This window comes from Cinclus cinclus, chromosome 3 (assembly GCF_963662255.1).
Source record: "Cinclus cinclus chromosome 3, bCinCin1.1, whole genome shotgun sequence".
Taxonomy (NCBI): domain Eukaryota; kingdom Metazoa; phylum Chordata; class Aves; order Passeriformes; family Cinclidae; genus Cinclus; species Cinclus cinclus.
The window spans coordinates 43,502,122-43,527,577 of NC_085048.1; the positions used below are offsets into that span (position 1 = coordinate 43,502,122).

Below are 25,456 nucleotides of genomic sequence, written 5' to 3' on the forward strand. Positions count from 1 at the left end.
GGTGGAAGCATTGCATGACATGGTTTGTGCACCACCACAGCTGCACTGAAGTAAATGTACAGCTCTCATTTAAGAGACTGCCAGTTTCTTCAATCCACCTGCACCATTGCAGGGAAAGTTACTCCATAGTCCATCCCTGGCAAAATGGCAAGTTGAAAAACAGCCTGCCAGACACAAATACCCCCTCCAGCCCTTCACCAGCACTGATGAGACACAGCAGGAACAGGGACACAAAACTGGGTCTACCCTACCTGCATAAACACTGCAGCTGAATCTGGGCCAGGAGTTGGGCAATTAGAATAATTATCAGTTACAGATTGATTCTGTTCCATGCTTCTGTTTAGATTAGTCGTGTCATGAGAGAGTTGCTGTAACAAGATCAAAGTATCAGTCTTGAGACAGTGATGTGACTATTTAGTTCTGAGAATGAATAGCTTGGGTAATAATCTACATTAGTGAAAATGAGTAGAACTAGGAAAGGCAAGGAAAAACAGCACAGGTTGCATATAGATAAGTAGGTAAGAGTATGCCTCACCATTTCAGGACTTAGATCTGAAAAACAAAAGCACCAAGATACACAAAAGGAAAATGCTGTAGGCTGTTCCTCTTATCCTAAGAGTGAGGGGTGTTCTGCAAAAGTCACAACTAAATTTTTAACGTGGTTCTCAGCTAGAAATGCCTCAGGGACATTAGTATGTCAAGTCTGTTTATTAAGAAGCAGTGTATGAAGGAATCAGGCTTTTCTGAAAAAAGTTTGTAAGTTATGCATCCTGTATGAGCCTTTAAAAAAGAAACACTACATACCAATTCATGTTCAAGGACTGACTGCAGGCACAATAATGATTAGAGATACTTTATTGTCTACTAATTACATTGATTACTGTTTTTCCACGTGCATGTCCTCCTTCCAATTTCAGAAAGGCCTTTGGAACTTCAGAAAATGAGAAGACTTCATCAATAACTGGTTGAATCTACGGAATTTAAAAAAAAAGTCACTATATTAGTAATAAAGTCAAGTATCACTCTCACACTTCAAAACTGAAGTAAGGGGGTAGGTTTCTTGAAGGTATTTAGGGCAGAACTTGCCATGGAGTCACTAGCTTTTTAAGATTTTTCAGGGATACCTCTGCTTCCAGAAGAAGACTTCCTGCTCCTCTTAGCCCAAGTTTTGAAACACCTCTACTAGCACAGTTTAGAGCCCTTAACTTGGGCCTCTACCACTAACATCACCATGTAAGGCTCTAACTTCTACATCCTTTCAAAAACTGACACTGTGGTTTAGCTTTTTGTTGTCTCCACAATGATATACTAACAGAACCTTTTTTTTCCCCCCTCATATTTCTCAACTGATTTTCTTGAAAAATTCTCACAATGTCAGATATTCTAAAGCTATCTATAAATCTCATGCCTGTCTGTATCAGTACATGGCTCAGTACCCTTAAAAGACCACAAATGAAGTACAATAAAAAAGTCCTCCACTGTTTGTTGCTGAATCATTTAACTACACTTGAAAACTCAGTCACTGTGTATTCCAGGAGGCATAAATCATTATTAAGCCCAGCTTGCATCTAATTTTGTAGAGTGGCCTCCTGGATTGTTTTAGACTCATTTCTAACAACAATGAAACTACTTATTCACTCCCCCCTTTATTAACTAAGGAGCCTGAAAACCCCCAAAAGCATTTTCTTTAGATGTCAGAGTACCAGCAGAAGCAATTTCAGCTCTTCTGAAAAATATTTGTCACTGCTGGTCCAAGGGAAGATGTTGCTTTCTACTGTCAAATTCTGAGTCAGCATTTCAAATGCCAAAATAAGATTTATCTACAGAAGTACCTCCCACACCTCCTACCAAAAATCGGCCTATCCTTTACCCTGGAGCCCATAACACCAGCCCAGTGTATGTCCTTGCACTGATGCACTGACCTAATCACCTTATCCGAGGAAAACATGACCAGTAGGCGAGTCTGCAGCTAGCACTTGCAGTGATGAAGATTTGAAGTACCAAAGATCCAAATACACTATTTACAGTGCTAGAAGAAGATTCTTTTCACTTGTGTCAGGGAAAAAATATCTTCTGCATTTTCCTTACAGCTGTGAGCATGCACTCTCTCTTGTTGAATAAGGCAGAACTGGTAATTTCTCTGTGCTGGCAGGACATGCATTGTACTAGACAGAAAAGGAATACAGCAGCAATAAGGACACAAACAATGTGCCAGCTTTGGAATGGTGCCGTCTTTCAAAAAGCTCCTTTGCTTTTACCATGAGACAAAGGGTTTTGCTTTCAGACATGCTGCTTAGAAGGTGAGTGTGTAGCACTACTAAGAAAAGGTTTTCTCACACACACACCTTCCTGGCAGCAGTGCTGACCACCCAGCACCCTCCCCAACAATGTAACAAATACTCTCTGATAGTTGTCCGTGCTCAGGGAGGTCCTTTTCTTAGATCTCCTGATTTCCTCTTCATTTATACACTGTGCCTTACCATAATGTCCACTGGCTTTGCTTGTATGATAACAGTAATCCAAGACATCAGTACTCCAACTTGCACCACAGTATCACCTAGTATCACTAGACTCTCCTTTTTATTTTGTCAAGGCAATCTTAGCCATAGTGTAAAACTTTACCTGGCAGAAAATCAGGAATGAATGAACCTCCTCCAAAGAGTGCATCAGAATTTGCAGACAAATCACTTTGAGAGCAACTGTGCAAATAAATATAGTCACCACCTGCCTCAAAGTTGCCATGCAGCAAGGTACAAGGCTTAGTAATTTACGTCCCTTGTTCTGCCTGGAAAATGTCTGTAAACCAACCCCCTAGCAAAGTGAGTAGCAACACACAGCAGAGGAGCCACAAAAATACCCCAACTGTGGAAGAAATGGTGGGTATAAAAGATCATGTTCAAGAAAAAGTCATGTGTGGTTAGCATTCAGCACAGAATTGAAATGTTGTCTCAGACATCAGCAAAGTCAGGGATGTGGACTCAAGGCAGCAAAAACACTGAATTAGACAATGGTTGGGGGTAAACTCAGCATCTGAGTGCAGCTGCAGCTGCTGTGACCATCAGCAGGTGGAACGTGCTGCTGATCAGTACTGACTGTTTTGAGGAGGACCAACCCTTGCTTTCATAGCAGATGCTTGGGAAAACACAGTTCAGGAACCTTGTTGAACCAAGCCCTTGTACAGTACTTATTGTTAGTGGCAGTTGTGTACAAAGCTGTGCTTCAATTAAGAGGGAAAAAAAGAGATCTAGAATCCCGGCCTGCTGGTGCCTGGACACAGATGACCCTGACAAGGCAACAGGCCCGGAGGAGAGGAAAAATATTCAGGGAAGAAAGCAGAGCAGCAGCACATGGGAGGTGAAGTGCAAGGGATTCTGGGGAAAGGCAGAAGTTAATTTCAGACACATGCAGCAACTGAGAAAATATTAACAAGACAGTTAACTGTTCTGCTAACCTGCAGTCCTGTACTGTAGGTTGCAGCTTATAACCCTGACAGAGTGAGCCTGCTAGGTAGAGTTCAAAGCATTGCATTTGAAAAGTGGTGATACAGTGATTCAGAGGAGCCCTGAATTCAGCCTCACAGTTCAAAACACCATGTGTATTGCAGCCACCACATGCTCAAAGCCCATCTGCTACATTGATGTAACCTCTAGCTTCATTTAAATGCTGGCTTTAGGCAGTGCTATAGAGAGACATGAATACCAAATTGATGATCCTGGCAATCTAGAGCATTAAACATTTTGTCTGGCTGGCTGGACAGTCCCATTGTTTGAATAACCCTGAAAGGGCTGACCGTGTTGCAGCACAGTGATTCACTCAGCCTTTACCATAATCCACTGACTAAGATAAAATTTCTTCCTGTGAACAGACAAACAAGTAGGGGAGCGTCTGCTGTTTGTTCAATGTGTGATAATAAATGGAGATTAACCGGATAATAAAAACACTGCCTATCTACAGCCACGCATCAATTCCTTGCCAGAGGACACCTATTTATTCAGGGAAAAGGGATTAAACTAAAGTCTGGGAGAGAAAGGATTACACATACCCACATTGAAATGTTTATCTGAAAACAGATTGGGCCTGAAAGGTATTTTCGTCCTCTTCATTCTTTCCCATGCAGGACATACTATAGAAATGAATCTCAGGTCTCTTGAAATGAACTCATGTGTTTGGAAAAAATAAGAAAAGTAGTTGCTGATGCTGATTACGGCTATCCTATACACAGCACAGAGGTGGTGTCCCAGGCACTCCAGCTCTGAATGCCGTAGGCAGAGAACAGCAGTGGCAGGAGTTGACTGTCAGCAGGAACACACTCTTGCTCATGGCAAATTCAGGCCCACTTGGAGGTCCCACTTTCTGCAGTAGCAAAGACACGGTTCTAGTTTATCAGCAGGGGACAAGTGAGAAAACATGGAAGGAATGGAGACGGCTTTGACCCTCTTGGTAGCAAGAAGTCGCTCCAATAAATGTGCAGCTTTTTCCTGCCACTGGAGGGAGAGCGAGAGCCTTGAAATTCTCAGGAGAGCGGCGAACTGAGCGCAAGCCTAGCTCAGAACACAGGAGGACAAAAGTGCCCTCACTCAAAGGACAGTGACAGTGCACTGGCTCTTTTCCAGGATGCAAAGGATGGCCGTGTCAGAGCTGCCGGGCAACATTGCTTGGGAAGAGTGCTTCCCTGGGAGAGTGCTTCCCTCCCAGCTGCTGCTCCCACAGCACATCCTCTTCCTATACCATGGTGAGGCTGCTCAGGCTCCCATACACCACTCTCCAGGAAAGAAACTTGCACGTGCACAGAACAAAAGCTGGGATGTGCTCCACCAGATATCAGAAACCTCCTGAGGGCTTGCTGTAATGGAAAAGACCTGCCTGCTGTTTTGACTAGTTGAATTAAGAGATAAAGGCTGTCTTCCTCCACAAATTACCACTGGACCTAAATGCGGTCTGGGAGCAGAAATGCTGAGCTTGAGAGTCTCCTTGGGCCTTTAGAGAGTCTCTCATCGATGTCAACAAGAATCCTGAAGAGAAATCATTAAAAAAGAACAGTCCTTGTCCTGGAACTAAACTACTGCTAATCCATCTGTTACTTTATTGTCGTCCCACGGGGAAAAAAGAGGCTGTTTTGGGACACTCTTACTTTAGCTAAGCATCTTCTCTGCTGTGCTCATGTTCCATTCTCCTTGGATCTTAATCTCACTCCTTTCTTCATTGTTTCTTCCCCTTAAAATGGCATGCAACAATGTATGCTGAGCCTCATGTTGCTTGCCAACAGCAAGTTCTAGGGTCACCTCTGACAGGAAACAAAGACTGAAGGTCTTACCTTCTGCAACAGCTGGCTCTGGTCACATCTTGCACAGATAGCTTTGAGACTGCACAGTATCAGCATAGAATCACAGGATGGTTTGGGTTGGAAAGGACCTTTAAAGGCCATTCAGCCCAATAATTCCCCTGCCATTGGCAGGGACACCTTCTACTAGACCAGATTGCTCAGAGCCCCATCTTTGAATGTTTTGTAAAAAACTCTCATCCATGTGTTTTTTATTAACTTCTATTTCAGACAATGTGCACTTTCATCTATGAGCACATTAAAGGACATCAGGTACATGATATTTCTGTCCCAAATACCTAACAGAAGTAAAACTGACCCAACAATACAACCATAACAAAAATGGTGCTGCAGAGGTTAAGACATGGGAGTGGAAGGCAAGTGTCCCAGGGTCTAATCCCACAGCCATTTTACCAACAACTGTATTATCAGGTCTTATTTGTTTGGTTATTAAGCCAAAGTACATTCTTTCATATCAAATCTCTAGCAGCAACCCACAGGAACTCATGAATATCAATTACAATTATTAAAAATGCTAGCAGACAAATTCCAGTTAAGCAGGCTATCAGGGTGCAGTTCAGAGTGTAGAAAAGGCTACAAAATCTCTTGTTTGTTAATTAGCATTGGCAGAACAGCTTCTACAGAACACAATGAAGAGCAGTAAGAAACTGGGACAAGCCCAGAACTGCAATATGTGCCAGCCTAGTCCAAGCTTAAATCAATAGAAATAAGGAAGATCCTGGGTTTAGTTACGTACTGGACCATGCTGAAAAAGTGTTAACTAAAGGAAAGCACAATTAATCTCCTCTGGAGTCCCTGGTAAGGCACATTCTTGGTAGTTGCCTTGATATTTATGCTGGTAATTACCACAATCTCAGTCAATGTCACCATATACTTAAGACAGAAACAACTTTGGTACAGTAAAATATAATTTCATATTTACATATGATAGCACATCATATGTAGCGATTAGAAAATTAGTCCTGCATAATCCACATCTTCCCAGTCTCAGCAAACTAAACTCACAGCAGACAAGGGCTGCCTTGTCTGCTACTTTACCCCTGCACTAGGCACAATTCCCTCTTACACCAGGAGGCTAGGCTGAGAACACCAGGACTGACTTTCCACACAATTTACTATTACATCAGGTTAAGGGAACACATCTGATTAAATGACTGGTAGATGATGATAAATATTTTTTCCAGACCTCATTGTGGTGTAAGAAAATTTATATATTGAAACCCTATTTCCCCACAGTATGCAAAATTTCCATTAGTGTCCTTTCACAGACACTTAGCACTTTCATAAAGAGCATAAGCAAACTACCATGTCCTGGAGACACAGCAGCAGGTATGTTTTAATAAAAATCACAGTGGCTTTTTTTTTTTTGTGACCATGACAAAATGCAGGTAGAGGTTCTTTTTGGAAGAAAAAGGGTATAACAGAGCTTTTTGTAACCCCTCCTTGGTCAGCATCTCTGTGCTCCAGCCAATCAATCTGGCAAGCAAATGCACTGCAACACGAAGCAAAATTAAAAGATGGTCATCAGAACAAGTGTGAGTGATGGAAGAGAGTGGGAAGAAGGACTGATTTCTAGTTAATTGAGACATTTAACTGTAGAAACCCCTATACTTAGGCGCCCTAGCGCCTTTTTAAGAGACACTAAAACAGGCACCACACAAAGGCGAGTTCTCAGGTGTCTTAGGATACCTTATCACATTCATAAAGTCTGGAATTACTGTAGAGAAGGCCACATCCATAGATGCCATGTTTGGAAAACATTCAAGGACACAGTTGTATTCAGTGTTTGAGATTCATACAGCTGAGAGAAATGCAACAGTAGTGCAATAAGGGCCAGGGAAAAAGTGTCTGCAGAACTGTAACAAGATGAATTGGAAGCAAATCAATAGACGTGGGTTAGGGTACAGGGTATATCAAGAAGCCTTGATGGTCTACATTAGCAGTAGGTGCAAGCCATCTTAAATCATGTCCATCCAAACAACTCTCAGAACCCATGGCATGCCAAAGTAGATGACCATATCCATTTGTGTTATTTACTTCTGGAATAGGAAAGACCAGGAACAGAAAGCAATTCAATTCCTCATTTTAACAAGGTATCTCAGAGCAAAGGGTGAATAAAGGGCATTAGCCTTCACTAGTAGATCAAGAAATTAAGGTAGCAAAAGGTTATGTGATTTGTTCAGCATTGCAAAAGACAGCAGCAGGGCCAAAGAACAACCAGCATCCTGCTCTCCAAACCCTAACAGCAGGTGCTAAGTCCAAAGCATCTAGTGCCTTCAGCAAAATCAACATTACTCACAAATTACATTAATATAGGCATGAAGTGTTCTTCCTATGGGTGCCTGTGCTGGAACATCTATCTAAAAAGCAAGTATTAAAGAGAATGATCCATTCATTTTTTGACTGGAGACTCTATTTGCCCTTTAGCCTTCCTTCTGCTAAAACAACTTTCACCCATCAGCTCATTTGATGCAACAATGCCCTGAAGGAAAGAGTATTAAGTCACCAGAAAGACTGCATGCACACTTGTACTGCATTTAAATAGCACTGAATTAAAATGAAAATGTCACATTTCTGTTGGGCTACATGTTAACCCACACCCTATTACGGTCCTGCAGGAACACACAACACAGTGCTCCTGCTTATGACACTGAGGAGTCTTCTGAGCCTGCTTTCCTCCACCAGGCTTAAAAAAAGGCAAAGTAACTGCTCAGTTATGAGTTAGAAGCTTCTACCAACTTAAGTACTTATATGCACTTGGCCTATTTTCAGCAAGGACATGTCATATGACATGTCATTAGGAGAAAATTGCTGGGCAAGCATCAAAAACCAAAATTGTCAATGTTAAATAAATCCACAACACCAACCACAAACACACCGATTTAATTCCTAACGAGCCTTTCAGTGATGATGCTTCACCAAACAGTATGCCAGCAAAACTATGTCCTGGATCAAAAGCTCTGTTGATTTCAGTTGTCTTTAGATAAGAATTGTAATTCACCAGGAACATTCTACCATGGGAAGAGATACAGCACCTTCTGACATGGGCTTCATCAACTCATTTGGTGGAGCCCACTTTAAGCCAGTCCATACTGGGTCATAATTAACTGCTGAAATTCAAATCACAATAGGGATTCTCCAGCATTTTAGAAAATAGCCAGTCTTTCTAAAATTTGTCAAGGAAATACTGGGTTTTCTCCATGTCCACAGCTGTTGCAGCAGCTTCCCACCCCCTCAGTCTTACAATAGTCTCTGCAAGATGTCCAACTGCAAGGCAAAGAAAACAGCTTGTAAACTGAAAATGTTTTTTTTTTTTTTTCCCCCAGGTAAATTATACAAGGAAAATTATTCTCTTTCCTTGTATTACTAACTCATCAAATCCTCTCCTTCACTTTCCCATTTAAAAAAGGCTGTTAAAAGAACTCCTCCTCAGAGCTGATATTTTACAAATCTCTATTCCTTGCTGCAAATATCATCCAGGTGAAAACCAAGTAATTTTAAACAAAATTGCTCATACTTCATCCACTGAAAGATGGAGAATCCTTTTCCTTTCACAAAGGAAGATGATGAACTCATCAGAACTAAAAATCTCTGGTTTTGCAGTAAGGAGAAATACTGTCAAATCAAAATTATCTGTAAATGTTTCAGAGGTGTGCTCTTCAATGCTTCACTTACTGTAGCATCTCTTTAAAACATCATCTCTCTTTAATTTCCTACATTTAATCCCCCCATATAATTTATTCCTGAAAAAGCCTCTCATTTTCAGAAGCTTTCTAATTGCTCTCTTACTCACTTCATACAATCTCAAAATTAACATGTCTAACAGAAAAGACTAAAATTAAAAAAAAAAAAACCAAACCAAACCTGCATTTCTCAAAAGTATTCACTCAAAGGTAACAAGTTCAACTACAGGAGACAAATTTGCTGGCTTCCCCAAGCTTCTAGATACACTTCATTGCTTTGTACTTTTTTTTATTTCTTCTTTATTCTTTCCTATCCAAACATAAACATTTCTTTTCACTTACTTATAGGAAATCGTGGTACAATTCCTCCAGTGATTCTCTTCTGCCTTTTTTCCCAGAAACCTACTCTTCTGAATGGATGGCCTGTCCTTTTAAGAGAACTCTTGCGTTCAAGAAGGAACACAAGAAAGGTCATAGTCTTATTAATATCTGTCTAAATGGAACACAACTGGATCTTATAAAATCCTGATGACAGCTCAATGTTTACAGCATTGCACAAAACAGAGTAAAATGCTGCTAGAATAATGACTCTGCGGACAAACAGTCTGACGTTAGGACCTGGTTTTGCACCTATTTGTCCTCATGATCATCTTACAACCAGAAGTACATCAGGACACTCATGTACGTATGACGTACATTTTAAGTGGCATTGCAATTCACCTGTCCAGGTTATTAAGCAAAGAACACTGATTAAGCCCTATCTCTATTGCATAAACAGCTGTTTCCCAAGAGGCTTTCACGGGTATATTCTGCATTTGTTTTGCATACAAGATAGGAGCAGAACACAAAACAAATTGCAACTGGCTGAGAACAGGACAAATGGTAAGAACAAAGACAAGGGCATTTCTTTTTCTTAGACACTTACAATTTAGCAGTGTGACCTAATGAAATCACAGGAGGAGGACCTTCTACATCTTTTCTGACCACAGGATTACGCCTACAGCACTGGACATAATGCAACGCAGAGAACTTTTTATTTTTATCAGCAGCACTAACATGACAAAAAAGAAGCAATCAGGTCTTCAGTACAACAGCAATTTATTCATTCTTTTCCAAACTCTGGAACATACTGCATACCAAAAAAGGGGGATCAACACTCAGACTTTGAGCTCTAAATTTTACTAATATGAACAAATTTATTAATTACCAGCAGTACTGACAGAGTCTGCTTACTTTTCTGCTTATCGACCACAGAGAAAGATTAACAGCAGTTGTCCATATTCTCTATTCTTGGATAACTTCATGTTGCCAAAAATCCCAAAGAGGACACTGCTGGGACCTACATCACCACACAATCCAAAACAGGAAATCAACTGTTCACTCCCACAATATATTTTGTACCAAGCTCATAAACCTGAAGAGATCACAAAAGCAGACTGTAATCTATCTTGGCCTTTCTCCCCAAGTCCACGAAGATTCCCTAGACGCTTATAAATGCTCACAACATTCCAAGTCCCTGTGCTGAATTAGCATAAACCTCATACTCTGCAGCACTGAAATAATGAAATACAGGATTCTTGTCACCACTCTGCCAATGGACATGATTTATTACATGCAATAACCAGAATATTCTAGTTCTGCACACACTATGGGCAGGATACCCAACCATCCAGGTCAAGCAATTCTGCATATGCAGACACACAGCCATGTTTATTCTGCCCAAATGAACCAAGTGAGACCTCTTAACAAATAATTTTAATACAGAGTTCACAATAAATGATTCCCACTGGCAAAAATAATCAATCACTGGACATTACTCCTTGTAACTTTGTAATATTTGGGTTTTGAAAAACATATTACTCCTTGTAACTTCGTAAGATTTGGGTTTTTAAAAACATACACTCAGGAGGAAGAAGAAAGAACAATCTAAAGCATTATGAACTCTTAAATTCCTGCAGTGGCAGAAACTGGAACAAGTTGATTTTAACTAGTTTTCCTTACCATGACTCTCATAACATTTTATTTCCCAATACTAAACTACACAATTTTTGAGTCCAAGCAGCATCTCTTTCAGCACAAATACCCAAGTAACCATTACTGACATACCTTTCCAGAATCAACCAGTTCTGCTATTTCATCCAAACTTGGGCCACTTGGCATGAAAAATGCCCACCGATAATGGACTCCTTTAAGGAGATGCTGCAAGAAAGATCACAAATCTATTAAAATATCATGAGAGCAAACTGAAATGGGAACAAAAATTAATGACAGAATCTCTGAAGAAGTAACTTAAAGAAACTATACGGAAATTACTTGCTAGTATCTGAAAAAATTTGCACCTAAGCATGTGGATTAAATGTACAGACCAGGATGTTGTGTTACAACAATAGGATCAGGGTGAATTTTGTGTCCAAATGCACAAGTCAGCTAGTAGAGAAAAACAATTACCTTGTCTCTGCAGCTAGAAACAGCATTATTTTTTACCTAAGGGAGAAACGGTGTTATGTGTTCATGTACACTCACAAAAGGGATGAAATAAACCCAGCAATGCGACATTTAGAACCTTCCACTTCAGCACCAGTGACTTCATTTTTCACCATAATATCTGCCAAAGTCATCACTGTCCAAAGACAGATGGCAGCTCACATTTTGGGAAGATCTCACACACACAAGTCAAGAGCATCTCCACCGACTAAGTCATTACAGGAATAAAAGCCATCATCTGCCAAAGAGAGATTTTTATATATGGCATAGAATCCTCTTCATCATGGAAACATGCACACTGAGAAATAATATTACATTATTTCTTCCCCATCTTTTAATTTTGTCTTTGGGTTTTCTTGCAAAAGTACTGCTGCAGGACTTAAAATCCCATTCAGTCAAGCCTTCACAGGAAAACTATAGCAACTGCTTGAAAAGCATTCATTTGGAGAGCAAATATACAAACATAGGGAAGAAAGAGAAAAGTTCTAAAAAGCCCTACTGGCCATTGGCAGAATGTTTTAAGATCCACTTATGAAAACTAGAAAAATCAGTATCACCATCCAGACACAGGAACATGAAAGAGATGAAAGCCACCCTTGACCATGCTTATTACTCTCTGGTGTTGGAACAGGATAAAGAGAATCAGTCATGGAACAATGTTTTTGAGAGAAAGCCTGACCAGCCCTAAAGCAAGTAACAAAACTGCCCTCACTTCAGTGAGGCAGGGATTTGCTGTGTTTACTATGAAACCCTGGCTGTCAGCAGAACTCACCAGGGAGGCCATATGAAAAAGGCCACAATGGAAAGCACAATAAGAAATCAAACTTCAAAGCTCCCCAAACTACTACATACACCCAGCAGCACCAACCCAACACATTTCTTTTCAGAGAAAGAAAGAAAGAGAAAGAAAGAAAGAAAGAAAGAAAGAAAGAAAGAAAGAAAGAAAGGAAAGAAAGGAAAGAAAGGAAAGAAAGAAAGAAAGAAAGAAAGAAAGAAAGAAAGAAAGAAAGAAAGAAAGAAGGAAAGAAAGGAAAGAAAGGAAAGAAAGGAAAGAAAGGAAAGAAAGGAAAGAAAGGAAAGAAAGGAAAGAAAGGAAAGAAAGGAAAGAAAGGAAAGAAAGGAAAGAAAGGAAAGAAAGGAAAGGAAAGAAAGGAAAGAAAGGAAAGAAAGGAAAGAAAGGAAAGAAAGGAAAGAAAGGAAAGAAAGGAAAGAAAGGAAAGAAAGGAAAGAAAGGAAAGAAAGGAAAGAAAGGAAAGAAAGGAAAGAAAGGAAAGAAAGGAAAGAAAGGAAAGAAAGGAAAGAAAGGAAAGAAAGGAAAGAAAGGAAAGAAAGGAAAGAAAGGAAAGAAAGGAAAGAAAGGAAAGAAAGGAAAGAAAGGAAAGAAAGGAAAGAAAGGAAAGAAAGGAAAGAAAGGAAAGAAAGGAAAGAAAGGAAAGAAAGGAAAGAAAGGAAAGAAAGGAAAGAAAGGAAAGAAAGGAAAGAAAGGAAAGAAAGGAAAGAAAGGAAAGAAAGGAAAGAAAGGAAAGAAAGAAAGAATAGTATACTTAATGACATATGAGGACAATGAAACAGCTGTCTCTCCATGAGCTCTGTGACTGACATCCAAGCCACAGAAGTAGTCACTAAAGCACTACAGAATATGAAAGTGCATAGGATTTTGTCAAATACCTTTAGAGTTTTGGAACCAACAGTGACTCCTGTTTGAAGCATTCCATCAGCCACTCCAAGTTTGTCCATATTGATTAGGAAAGGTGTCACTAAGGTAACATATGTTGCTCCTGACCACTTCTTCAAGAGATCTAGCGCCCATTTCTCAGTGGATCCACCAACATTATCTAGGATAAAATCAAACCTGCAGACATATAAAGAAGAGGTTCAAAATCTCGATATGGGAAAAATAACTTCACTGTAATTAAGCTAATGAATAGCAGAAATCGGCTGTACTTCACTTCTTTTCATGTCACTGCTATGCAATAAAATAATCAGCCTGCAAGACAGCAGCAAGAAAGTCTCAAGACTTCAACAAAGTCCCATCTTAATGTACAATGGGATTTAAATTTACAGGTTATTGCCCATTCACTGTGCAGCAGACACAGGCTGTTTTAAAAGTACACTTAAACTCTGAGAAACAAGCTTAGGTGCACAACTACATTCTGTACTTGCTTAAAGCCTTCTAGAGCTCTATCTCTTCAGCGCTCCCACAAAGACTACTAGAACAGTCTTGAGGTCTAGCACTGAACAATATGGTATGTACATGTAAAAGCTAGTCTGGACTCATGTCCTCAACTAGGAACAGCTCTTGTACGTGCTGTGCTCACATGAAAGTCAGTTCCAGTGGCTAAAATGACATAAATTATTATAATAACACTTATTTCCTCACATCCTTCTGTGACCCAATTCTCAGCTTCACTTCTCCAGGTTTTTGTGTATTTCTTTTTTAACCTTCTTATTTATTTAGGGGCCATTTTACCTCTCCTGACAGCTCTTTTCTTCACATCTACCTATTTAACATTGAACCTAACAATGCAAAGGATCTAAAACCTTCCCCCCATGGAATGGGTATATGCAGCCTCTGGCAAAAAAACACAGTTTCAGTATTCCTTCTCATTATCACAGCACAAGAGCCTGTAAAGGCTGAACAGGGCAACAGGGAGCTATGCACCTGTTCTGTTAAACTCATTCTTGTTTTCATCTGTAAATTTCCAGCAATCTCCAGATTGTAATAGATACGTATATACATGTCTCTAATCTAAATAACCTACAAATAGGAGGGCAAATACTTCATGCAAATTAAATAGAAAAGTCCTTATCTCTCTGGAATGACAGTTTTCCTCCCTGTCTTCCAAGGGTGTGATTTCATCTTTAAAGTTCAGTTAATGTAACAGTTAGCTGCCAGCAAGAGAAGATCATGAAAACTAATGCTCCTGCAAAAAGTAGCTGACTATGGGTTCTGAAGAGTCAGTACAGCTGACTGATCAGCCTAGTTGCATCATTAAACTGCACCTCAGGACTCTGTTGTTGGTATCTCTTAGAAAGGGTTACTTGCTAGAATGGTTGTTTAGCATTTAAAGTGTTGAACTGCACAAAGGCAAATTTAGCACTGACTGCAAAGTCTGTCCTGCCATACAGACAGTGTCACTGCCCTCAGAACTGCCCTCAGGCCTGCTGACAATCACACTACAGTTAAAGGGCACACGGCTTCTTAGCACAGTTGCCAGTAAGATTCTCCCACAGATCCAGCAGCTTCTATTTCCTCTACCAGAAAGTTAGCTCAATCCAGCTAAGAACAGTGTAAGTACCGTATTCAAATACAAGTCACAGTAGACTACGTTTAAATAGATGGAAAAATTACAAAAGCAAAAAATACTTCTGTTCTGGAGAAAAATCCCAGGCTAGTTTAAACATAGCTGCTGTGACAAGATAAATGTGCTTGGTTTTCAGAGGCAGCTGTATCCAATGTAACAGAAAAGAAATTTACTCCCAGTTGAGTTGCACAGTGCAAGTCACTGCTTCTTCATGATATAGTTCTTTCCTCTACAAGATCAATTTTATATTTGCCAGCTTTGCTCAGGATTTCAGAGACCTACTTCAATTTATTCAAACATTGTATATTCTCCAAGATACTTGTATGGAAGCTACAAAACTGCTCATATCACAGTCATTGAAGAGAAGCACATGGAAGTGAGCTTGTTTCCCAATTACCTGGTTTAGTCTTAGAATGAAATCTGTGCTGGACATACTTGCAAACTGCATTCAAAACGGTGAATCTGCTTTGCAAAATAATGCTTTAGAAACGAGGTGGAGGGGGGAAAATTTAGAGAGTTCTGATAGAGTCAAGCAATCAAAAGGCAGAAGGTCTGACCACCAACTCCTTAATCTCAGTATTAAGCAACACAAACACTCACAAGGGTAATGTTTTAAGATTCTCTTCCAGATTTCCAGATTTATAATCAACCACATCATCTGCTCCGAGCTTTTTCACCAGTGTGCTGGCATCATGAGAGCAAACTGCTGTCACGTGAGCATCCCAGGCCTTCATTAGCTAAAAACAAGTATAAAAAAAAAAGAAGTCCAAAGATTAAAATTTAGCAAAATATTAAGAACAACTTAAAAGGCAGTCTTACTATATTTATATAACAAATGAGCAGCTTTGATAGGGAGTGGGAAGACTGTTCCAATACAAGATTTGTTACAAACCCCATAGACAAAATAAAGGCTAGAATTTATCAATACTTAGCGTGGTTGTGGGGAAGGAGGAGTTAGTGTGAAGGAAGGAGTTTGGGGGTTTTTTTAATGCCACTGAAAGATACCAGGTCTTATGACAAATAAGGCTCTCAGTTTGCCATCTGAATCTGCCAGCTAAACATACACCAAGAAGTACTGTCCAAGTTGCCAATCTACCAAACTGTCACCAGACGTATCATTAAATATTATTAAATATGCCCTTAAGTATTCATGTTCCTGCAAATAGGTTAAGTACCAGTAACAAGAAAAAGGAGGAAGTAATTTCTGATTTACCACAGAGACAGTAGCAAAGTAAATTATTTTTGCTAGTTATTTATCTCTTTTTGTATCTAATTTTTCATTCACAGTAATGCTTTTTACCTTTATTCCAGATTAATTAATGTAGTTTATCCAGGACTGATCAGTTACAAATTGTAACTAGTCAGTGGATGGTCAGCCTTTCATATTGAAAGTCACCTGCTTTATCATGGATCAGGCAAATAGTGTACCATGAAAAATTCTGCTGTAAACCTCTTTAAAACCATTGTGCTTATGGCCTATTAACATGGAAAGCAGTGATGCAATCACCCAACTTCTGTAAGTTTTTATAATCTTGAGAGAAAGATCTTTCAGCATGAGATGACAGTAATTAGAATCAAAACTCCCAAATTAACTGAGAACATGGAAGATGTTCTACAACTATTGAAGCAACAAAAGAGCATGTTGATTTTCCAAAGTTTAAAGCTACTGGAACAGACAGGCAAAAGGGCAGCAGGGAAAAGACGGTGAGGAAAAGTAAATCCAAGCCTCTGTACTTTACAGCCACTGGGCACAAGAGCCCGATGGCCTCTCACATCATTTGACCAACCACAGCAGTTGTGATTCGCCATCAGTTTTCCTACTCATACACCAAGTTCTGTTCACATTTAGAATGCAGAGCTGTATGAAAGATCATGAGAACAGGCTACATATTTCAAGTTACCAATCAGAGACTTCCTGCACCCAAATTGTGAAATGTGATTTTACACACAACTCCCTTCTTTGAAAGGGGTTCTTCTTCTCCCTGTTTCCTACTTGAAAATAATAAAGTATAATAAACAGAAAGTAATAAATCTGAAAATACTTTACTTTTGGAAATATCAATCATCTCAATCAGGCAGACTGACCAGTAGCTTGCTATTTCTCTATTCCTTCTCTCAATTCCCTTCTGTTACTCCTTTTTCATACTGAAACACTTAAAGATTCATCCTGGGCATGCTGGATAATATTACCTGTACAGCAAATGTACCAACTCCTCCTGAAGCTCCTAATATTAATATTCTGTAAGAAAAAATTAAAATATATTTAATAGTTCTTCAAATACACTCTGGAGTAACTATGTATTCTAATGTTTCTTATACATCTCTGATGCTTAATTATTTTTACCAAAAGACTGGTTCTGTCATTCAATGTTATTCAAGAGTGCTTAACTGTTCACATAGCCAAAAATGTGACTTAATGTTGCTGATCATGTGTCCTGTACCAAAAGCATTATCTCAGCACAGCCAAAGAGACTTCTTCATATGTGCTTTCCACTAAATGCCGGCAATGGAGCTGTCAGGTAGTAGCATTTATATCACTCAAAAACCCTGTACCTGTCCTCACTTTCCCAAACATAATTGTTTAGTTTGGGAAAAAATCAGTTAAGAGTCTTTTCTGTCTCCCAGATTTCACTGTCATATCTCCTAAAAAAACAACAAAAAAAATCACCAACATTTTACACAAATCGGTCTTATCCAAGAGAAAAAGCAGTATCACATTATTTAAGGACACTGAACTGCAGAACATATGCAACATAATTTACCCATGTTGCATAATGTTTATCTAAAAGAGAAAAATACAGTGAAGTACCCTCACCATTAACAAGTTTAATTTCTATTAAAGTGTCTTTTTCTTCAGAAAAAAAGCAGTACAATTTTTTCTAGTTCCTTCCAGTATATCTCAACAAGACCCTGTAAGTGCCAGCTTGTGGAAACTGGCACACAAGCAAGAAAATGAAAGAGTATATAGCCAAATTATTAGTAATTGAGAGTTCATTTTAACCGATAACCCTAGATTTCAAAAAAATTCATACAAGTTTACTTGTGTGATGACCTTACTACTACTTAATCACTGTTCAAAAATGTCATCCAAATATTTCATTTAATAACTAAATATCAGAAAGTGAATTAGTAAAAAAACATTGCAGCTCACGTTGCAAACAGTGCTTTGACTTTGGATCCATTTGCTAATTCTAGGACAAAAAGAAGATCCAAGATGAAGCCCTGGCATACGATTAGGGAACATCATGTTTCTCAGAGCTTCTGTGTGCCAGGAAAATCTCAGAATCTTCAGAAGCTGGTGAAATTCCTGTTTTAAATCTCACAGTAAAAGATGTTGAAGAAAATTGCTTTTTACAATACAAAACTGTACTATACAATCTGGAGTCTCAGTTTACAGAAGTTCTTTGAAGCAGCTTAAGAGACTTGGCTTTGGTCACACTATCCATTTTAAAATGCTCCTTTTGTAAGTGATCGGTTACTGTTCCCTCCCGTTTCACTGATCCAAGCTGCAAAATTCAGATTAAAAATATGAAACCACAATACCACAAAGCCTGCAGCTTTTAAATCTGCCAAAATGTACTTATCCTCAGAACCAGGCTTCTAATGACAGATGCCTGGAGCAACATTCATATTTCAACTTTAGTAGACTTGAAAAGGCTCTGGGATACTACACTCAAGATACTGGGTTAAACCCATCTTTATCCTTAAAAAGGACTGTCGAAATGAGATCCTTTCAAAAAACCTTTTCAAACCACCTTAACGGTTTCACTCCTTAGTTAAAGGACACCTCTACTATATAACTGGGGGAAAGCTGTTACTTTAAAATGTACAATTTCCTCAAAGGATTTAGGTAACATTTTCAGTTTGGGAAGAAGCTTGGCTAGGACTTTTTTTTAATTTCCCCCTTCAATAAAAGCTCTCAGGATTCCTTCAGGTAGAAATACTTTCCAGATTTGGTTTGTTCCTATGTTACATGGGCTATTTTCTACCACAGCTTCCAATTACTAAAACTCTCTCCATGCACTGTAACTTCAAGAAAGCTCTTCATTTCTGAAATAAACGACATCTGCACAGGAGATCTATGTGCAGCAGCTCAACTGATCAGCATTTTAACAACACTGACAACAGCAAGACACACAAGTAAGAGGGGGAGTATTTGAAGGCACAGGACCTGTTAGGACAGTACTGAATAACAGAAGGTGGCAAGTGCCAAAGCAGGAACAGTTTTGTTTGCACTGCCTCAGGAAAACATAGCCAGGAGAAAACACATCATAGAAACTACCTGTTTTCACTGCAAGGGTGAGCTCAGGAGTAAACTAATATCCAAGTATGTGCACTACACAACAAACTAATGAATCCTCTGACCTGGACAGAGATCCAAGAGAACCAATTCTTTCAAAAGAATGTAAAGAACATTTGTACCCCAAGCTTTCCTCCCTTCTGACAGAGGCACAACATTCACCAAGCTCCCCACAGGGCTCCAGCAGTTCAAACGATCACAGGGAGCAGATCTCTCCAGATAAGAACACCAATGAGATCTGAAAGTTAAGCCCATCTCCTTGAGCCATGCTTGGAACTATGGTGTAGTCAGAAACAAGCATCAGAGAGGCAGGACCTGTTTCAGCTGTTTGTGCCCCCCATCAGAACACGCAGAGGGTGGGGACTGGGGGTACAGATCAAGGACTAGAATTTTCTCCACCTTATGAACAATAAAAAATTTTCAGTGACTGAGTTACATGCAAGATAAAAATTTAATAAATGCATCAATTTTATATGGTTATAAAATTAATGCTTTTATTGACTAAATAAATCAACTTTATTTAGACATAAAATTATATTTCATTTGATTATGCCAACAAAACGTCCCCAAGAAATTTATTCCTGGATCAAGCAGTGTTTACACTATCAAGAAGTTTTACAACCTACACTCAATTTGTACTTCTCAAAAGATAAAACAATGAAATAACACACAGACATTGAAAAAAAAATTTCTTGGGGTATTATAACATTCCAATTTTCACTGTAACCATATAAAACCAGGAGTGTACGTTTGGTAAGTTACATTAACAGAATCCAGCATCTCTGCCCAGCATACATGACAGTCTAAGATATTGCCCCTGTATTTACATAAAAACTTTTACTTGATAGCAATGCAGCACTTTGAATAATTTCTCAAACTGTCAGGTTTGTTTTTGTCATGCATTCTGTGAATACAGAAAGCAAGATATTTAACAGCTAGTGTTGAACAAGCACATGCCCCTTCTACTGAAACAAGTCAGTGGCACATATGAGAGGCTCCAGGTATCCACAGAGACCTCCAACACAACAGAGTAATTTTGAACATTTAGGATAGCAAGAACATTTAAGCTTCGACAAGAATACTGACATTAATTAGAGTGGTATAGAATAAAAACTATGGAAAAACGACTGGAATTGCAGGAGGGTTCAAGCAATAAGAGCACACCTCAGACAACTTGTAAAATCATAACCTGTGAAAGTATGTGCAGATGGCGCAAATAATCTGTCAGATCAATGTACAGCCAGACACTGGACTAAGAGCAAGTAATTCAGCTTAGCCCACCCTAACACCTTAAAAGAGGCAAAGAGAATAAAACCCACCAATAGAAAAATCTCGCTGCTTTTAAGATGTCTTAACATTGCCCTAAAGCACCAGTGAAAAAGCTTTCATCAAAGAATACACCTGCTCTGCCAAAATAAGATATTTTTGTGTGCACATACACCCTTCTACATAGCTGTTTACATACAAGTACAGGAGACAAAAAGACTGACATAAAATCACATATGTAGGTAACTTCTTACCAAATATACGATCTAAAGAAAATAGGAAATGGTATATAAATTCTTGCACTTTGAAATTACTGCCCTAAGAGTTCATGGAATATAATTTTGCACAGCTCCTTCAATGCATTTGAAGCACTTTCCTACAAGTAATATTTCAAGGGAAAAAAAGGTACCATCACACAAGTCATTCACTGCTGGATTTACAGTTAAAATTTATAGAGGGGAAATACGATGTTTTTAAAGTATGTTAAAATTAGTTTTTTGCTGACAGAGTAATTAAAAATTATTTGGAACATGAAAGTAAATATTAAATGTAAAGACACATTACAAATGCAGTTTGAATTTTACTGTTAACAATCTAAACACTCACCTGAAGATTGGAAAGACAATTTAAATAAGGCTAGCCGATCAGTGTATCTTTAGGTTAATTATACTTACATGTGAAAGTTAAGATAATAAATAAGTCTAAATACTGAAAAATAAAAAGGTGATCTTATCTGGAATTTTATTTCTAGTTGGATGTTAATTTAAATTATGTCTCTTTGAAACTCCTTTAAATTTTGCAATTTTGTTTTCTCAAAACACTGTTTATCTTTAGAAAAAACAGTTACTCGGTATTTCCATGATGAAGTTCACTGTGACATGTGAATGACCACTCACTCAATTGCCTTCTAGGGATGTGGGTGAAGAATTTCAATAGATCTAGTGTCCTCTGCAATGTGTTGCATTACAAAGTATCAGTCAAGATAAGAAGAGGTCAGGCATGCAGACTCCTGCTGCCCAATAATTACATTATGAGCTAAACCTGTGATGCAACACAGTAATTTTAACTACTATTTTTTCAACTCCCATAGTTTTACTTTTGCCCTTATTTCCATTCTGAAGATCTTGCTATCTCTTTATTCAAACATCCAAAGGTCAAAATAACTGAAAATTTCAATTATCATGAGAAAAATGGTATTTGCTCCAATCTTTCACTGCATTTTTCCTCATCTGCCATTGTCAGATTAACAGACTGATAAACACAATTGATTTTTCTATTTCATTGGCTGCTTGTCTTGCACATTCTCCTTTTCTTGTCTGCATTCCTGACCTCATCAAAGTTCTGGCCTGCAGGTCAAATCAGAGTCAGTCACCTGCTCATTTTTCTCTAAAAAGCTGGAAAACCAGTCTGTTCCAAATGGTCCATGCATGCAGGAAGTGAGTGAACCACTCCTCTGTCCTTGAGAGGGCTTCTTGTGAGTTGCCAGTATAACTGAGAGGATATTACATTTGGCTAGCTGTCTTAACAGGCAGAAAGGCAAACTCCCTATAAATTCCTGAAGATAACATCTTCAAATTCTCTATATTACATTAGTAATACAGTCCACACATTAGATAATACACTGGATTATGACAGAACCATAGAACGGACTGGGCTGGATGGGGCCTCAAAGTTCATCTAATTCTAAGCAGTTCCATCTCCTGAGGACAGGGACACCCCTCACTGGAGCAGGTTGCCCAAAGCTTCACCCAACCTGTCCTTAAATATTTCCATTTATGGATGTGTGGGCATCCACAACTTCTCTGGGCATTTCTTACCTCTATATAGGACATCATCTGAGCCTTCCTCTAAAGAAGCCTCTCTCAGTAGCTGCGTAGACAGAATCCATCATCCTCAGACAGCTGATCTTTAGGAATATCATGGTATAATAGTCTTTATCACTGCTCAATGTGTCTTAAAAGCAGCTCATCAATATAAAAAATTAAGAACTTTAGTTTTAGTACCAGAACTCTTTACTTACCTTTTCCCACTACAATTACTTTGGTTCAGTCCTCCCACTTGGTTAAGAGCAGACCACGCAGTGAGACCAACATATGGTAAAGCAGCAGCTTCTGTGTGACTGAGACACTTTGGCTTAAAAGATACCTGAAATAAAATCATATCTAAGTCACACAGCAGCTCCTATGTGACACAGATACATTTTAAAAAGCTTTACTGAATTAATTGCAGAACGAATGTTGCACATTTTCAACCATCTTCAAAACTAGCTGGAGTACAAATCAACCCAAGCACTAAGAAATAAAGTTACTTCAGTACTGAAGAAGACAAATGCCAGTCTTTACAACTTTGAGGTTTTGTTAGCCACAGTTTTGAAAGTTTACCTCGTTTCCACTAGCTACCACGAACTCTGACAGAGTGCCTTGTTTCCACGGGGGAATGGCTGCCCATACCTAAAACCAAACAGAAAAAAACTATCAATTTTTGTAGCTTTTCACACATTTGTATGCACACAGAAGTTTCCTTAGTTAAAGAAATCTTTTTCCTAATTCACAGAATTCACTGTTTATCAGAAACCAGTTTATTTTATCTTATTTAATTTATTTATTTATTATAAGCTTATTTTACACTAAACAAAAAAAAAGTCACAGAACTGACTAAATGGAGGACTGCATGGCAATGTAAATAAATTGTACCATTGCTTTGTGTATAAAATATAATTTTTCAACCCCTCCCCAGACTACTCCCACACCAGGAAAGCCCAGATTAGAGGGGTGAGGATGGTGCAGAATCAGAATTTGCTATGCTAAAACTGGTGAAATGTGAAAACACCTGGTGAAGATGAAAGCAAACAGTGTCATATTTGTGTGGGCACCCCAGAAATGCTTCTTGGGTTAAGCCAAAGTTCCTACTCCAAGTAACTCAGGACAAATAAAAACAAATCCATTCTTGTTAGAATTTTACCTTCATTTAAAAACAAAGGGGCACTTTGAGTGCACACTTACAAGCAAACAAATTGCTACTGCTGAAATGGACCAAAAACTAAAATACAGAAGGGAAATTAACTTGCAGAAGCAAGTCTCTGAAAGACCATGTTTTTCAGAGAAAAAATGAAGGGAAAAAAGTATTCTAGGAATTCACTTCCAGATGGGCCTTCTTAAAAGTGCAATTAAAAAAATAATTAAGCATTAAAAAAATAATAAGAGGAGAAAGAATGCGGAACATCTCATAGTATATTTTAACTACACATTTTGGGGGGGGGGGGAAAGTAAAATAAGAGATAGGTGGTATCACCTCATCTCCAGGTTTGAAATAAGACACACCCAGTCCGCATTCCATAACAACACCAGAGACATCTCGACCAAGGGTTATAGGAAATTCAGTCTCGTCGGTTTTCAGTTTCAGAGGATCCCGCTTCATATTTAACGCAGTTGCACCATAACCACCTGCAAAACATGGAATCAGCCACAACGTACCACAATGAGTGCTCATTTGTTAATTGTGCAATTCCAGTTAGAAAGCATTATCTATATATAACGTGCCTCATTTCTGTTATAACCGAAGCATGCAATAAAGCTGCAAAATTTCATACTTTTTCCATACTTTTTCATACTTTTACAGATTTTAGAAATAAAGAGCAAGTGTAAAAAATAATAAGGCGCATCTCCTAAGATGAGTAACCTGGACTTGTATTCAGTAAGCAACGAAAAAATGCTGTGAAGTCTCAGAATTACCCATCTAATAACAGTGCTCACCCTAAAAATAGCCTGCATTTGGGCATGTATGCCCATTCAAGTGTTTGGACAAGTCTGCCTAGGGGTCCTGTTATGCTAGAAACTGCCTTAACAGGAATCTTCAGACAGGAAATGTCCCATCACCAAACCCCGAACTATATTCAAAGATTTTTTTTAAATTCATTTATTAGAGACTCAATACACAGATTATCTGCTTGTTCTACTGAATCTGATTTGATACATAAGCATTTCTACACAGGAAATACAAGGTATTCTACTACCAAAACTTGTCTTTCAAACCCAGAAACTGGGGAAGAAAATCTGATTTAATGTGTCAAATACAAAGAGCCGGGCAGTGAAAGAGACAGATTTCCTGAGCGGGATGACAGCACGTTCCCAGATGCCAATTCAGGATGGGCATGGCAATGAGCAACACGGTTTGCCTTAGGTCGCACATGCCGACTTGGCAGCACCTTGGACCTCTAGTTCCATTCACCTCAAGGAGATGAGGGAATACAGCTCCTTGGCCGGGCGTTTCTTGGTCAAGAGAGTAGCACCACAATCCCGCAATTGACAACTCACCCTCGCAACACGCACGCATACTCTTGCCAGTGGCTTTTTGTATCGTTCTCCCCTAAGAACTTCAGAAAAACCTTTTTGTATGGCTCTTCTCTGAGAACCTGAAAAAAGTTACGTTTCCAAGAGGCGGCGGCTTTCCACAGAGCTCTGGGAAACGCGTGTGTTGAGGCAGCCCTGGCCAGTGCCGAGACCGGTGTCTGCGGGCAGGACGGTGCCCTGACACACTCGGGCCGCCGGGGCCGCATCCCCGGCACAGCCCCTGCAGTCCTGGCAGCCCGGCCGCGGCTGCTCGGGCTCGGCACTTACTTCTCATGCTGAGGTCGATGGGGTTCAGGCTCGCAGCGTGAACCTTAATGATGACCTCGTTCGGGAAGTGTATGATGGGGAACATCATGTCCCTGGTGAAGCGCAGCACCTCGTTGCTGCCGTACCGGTCTATGACCCAGCTGGGCATGGCGGTCCGCGCCCGCGGAGAGGCGCGCAGCCCGCGGGACGGTGCCCGCCCGCTCGCCCAGCGCAGCGCCCGCCCGCCCGCCGCTCCCCACGACAGCATGGCCGGGGAAGCCGGGCCGGGCCGGGCCGCGGGATCCCGATCGGGATAAGGATCCTAATCGGGAAAAGGATCAGGATTGGAATCGGGCCCGGTCGCTCCCGCACGCCTCAGCGCTCAGCCCCGGGGCCCCCGCAGCCAATGGGCGGCCGCCTTCTTGGCCGCCCTGCCAATGGTGCCGCGCGATGTTGCGGCAAGATGGCGGCTTGCACCCGCC

The 25,456-nt window shown here is 39.7% G+C and overlaps 1 protein-coding gene across 1 annotated transcript; it reads right to left on the bottom strand.

The window, feature by feature from the left end:
* Positions 1-854: 854 nt before the first annotated feature.
* RTN4IP1 (reticulon 4 interacting protein 1) lies at positions 855-25,242 on the bottom strand. The gene is made up of 9 exons (XM_062488707.1): positions 24,996-25,242; positions 23,671-23,822; positions 22,761-22,829; positions 22,400-22,524; positions 17,004-17,052; positions 15,414-15,550; positions 13,177-13,360; positions 11,131-11,223; positions 855-971 (listed from the first exon to the last, which is right to left on the bottom strand). The coding sequence occupies exons 1-9, from the start codon at positions 25,240-25,242 to the stop codon at positions 855-857; spliced, it is 1,173 nt and encodes a 390-aa protein (XP_062344691.1).
* Between the last annotated feature and the right edge of the window lie 214 nt (positions 25,243-25,456).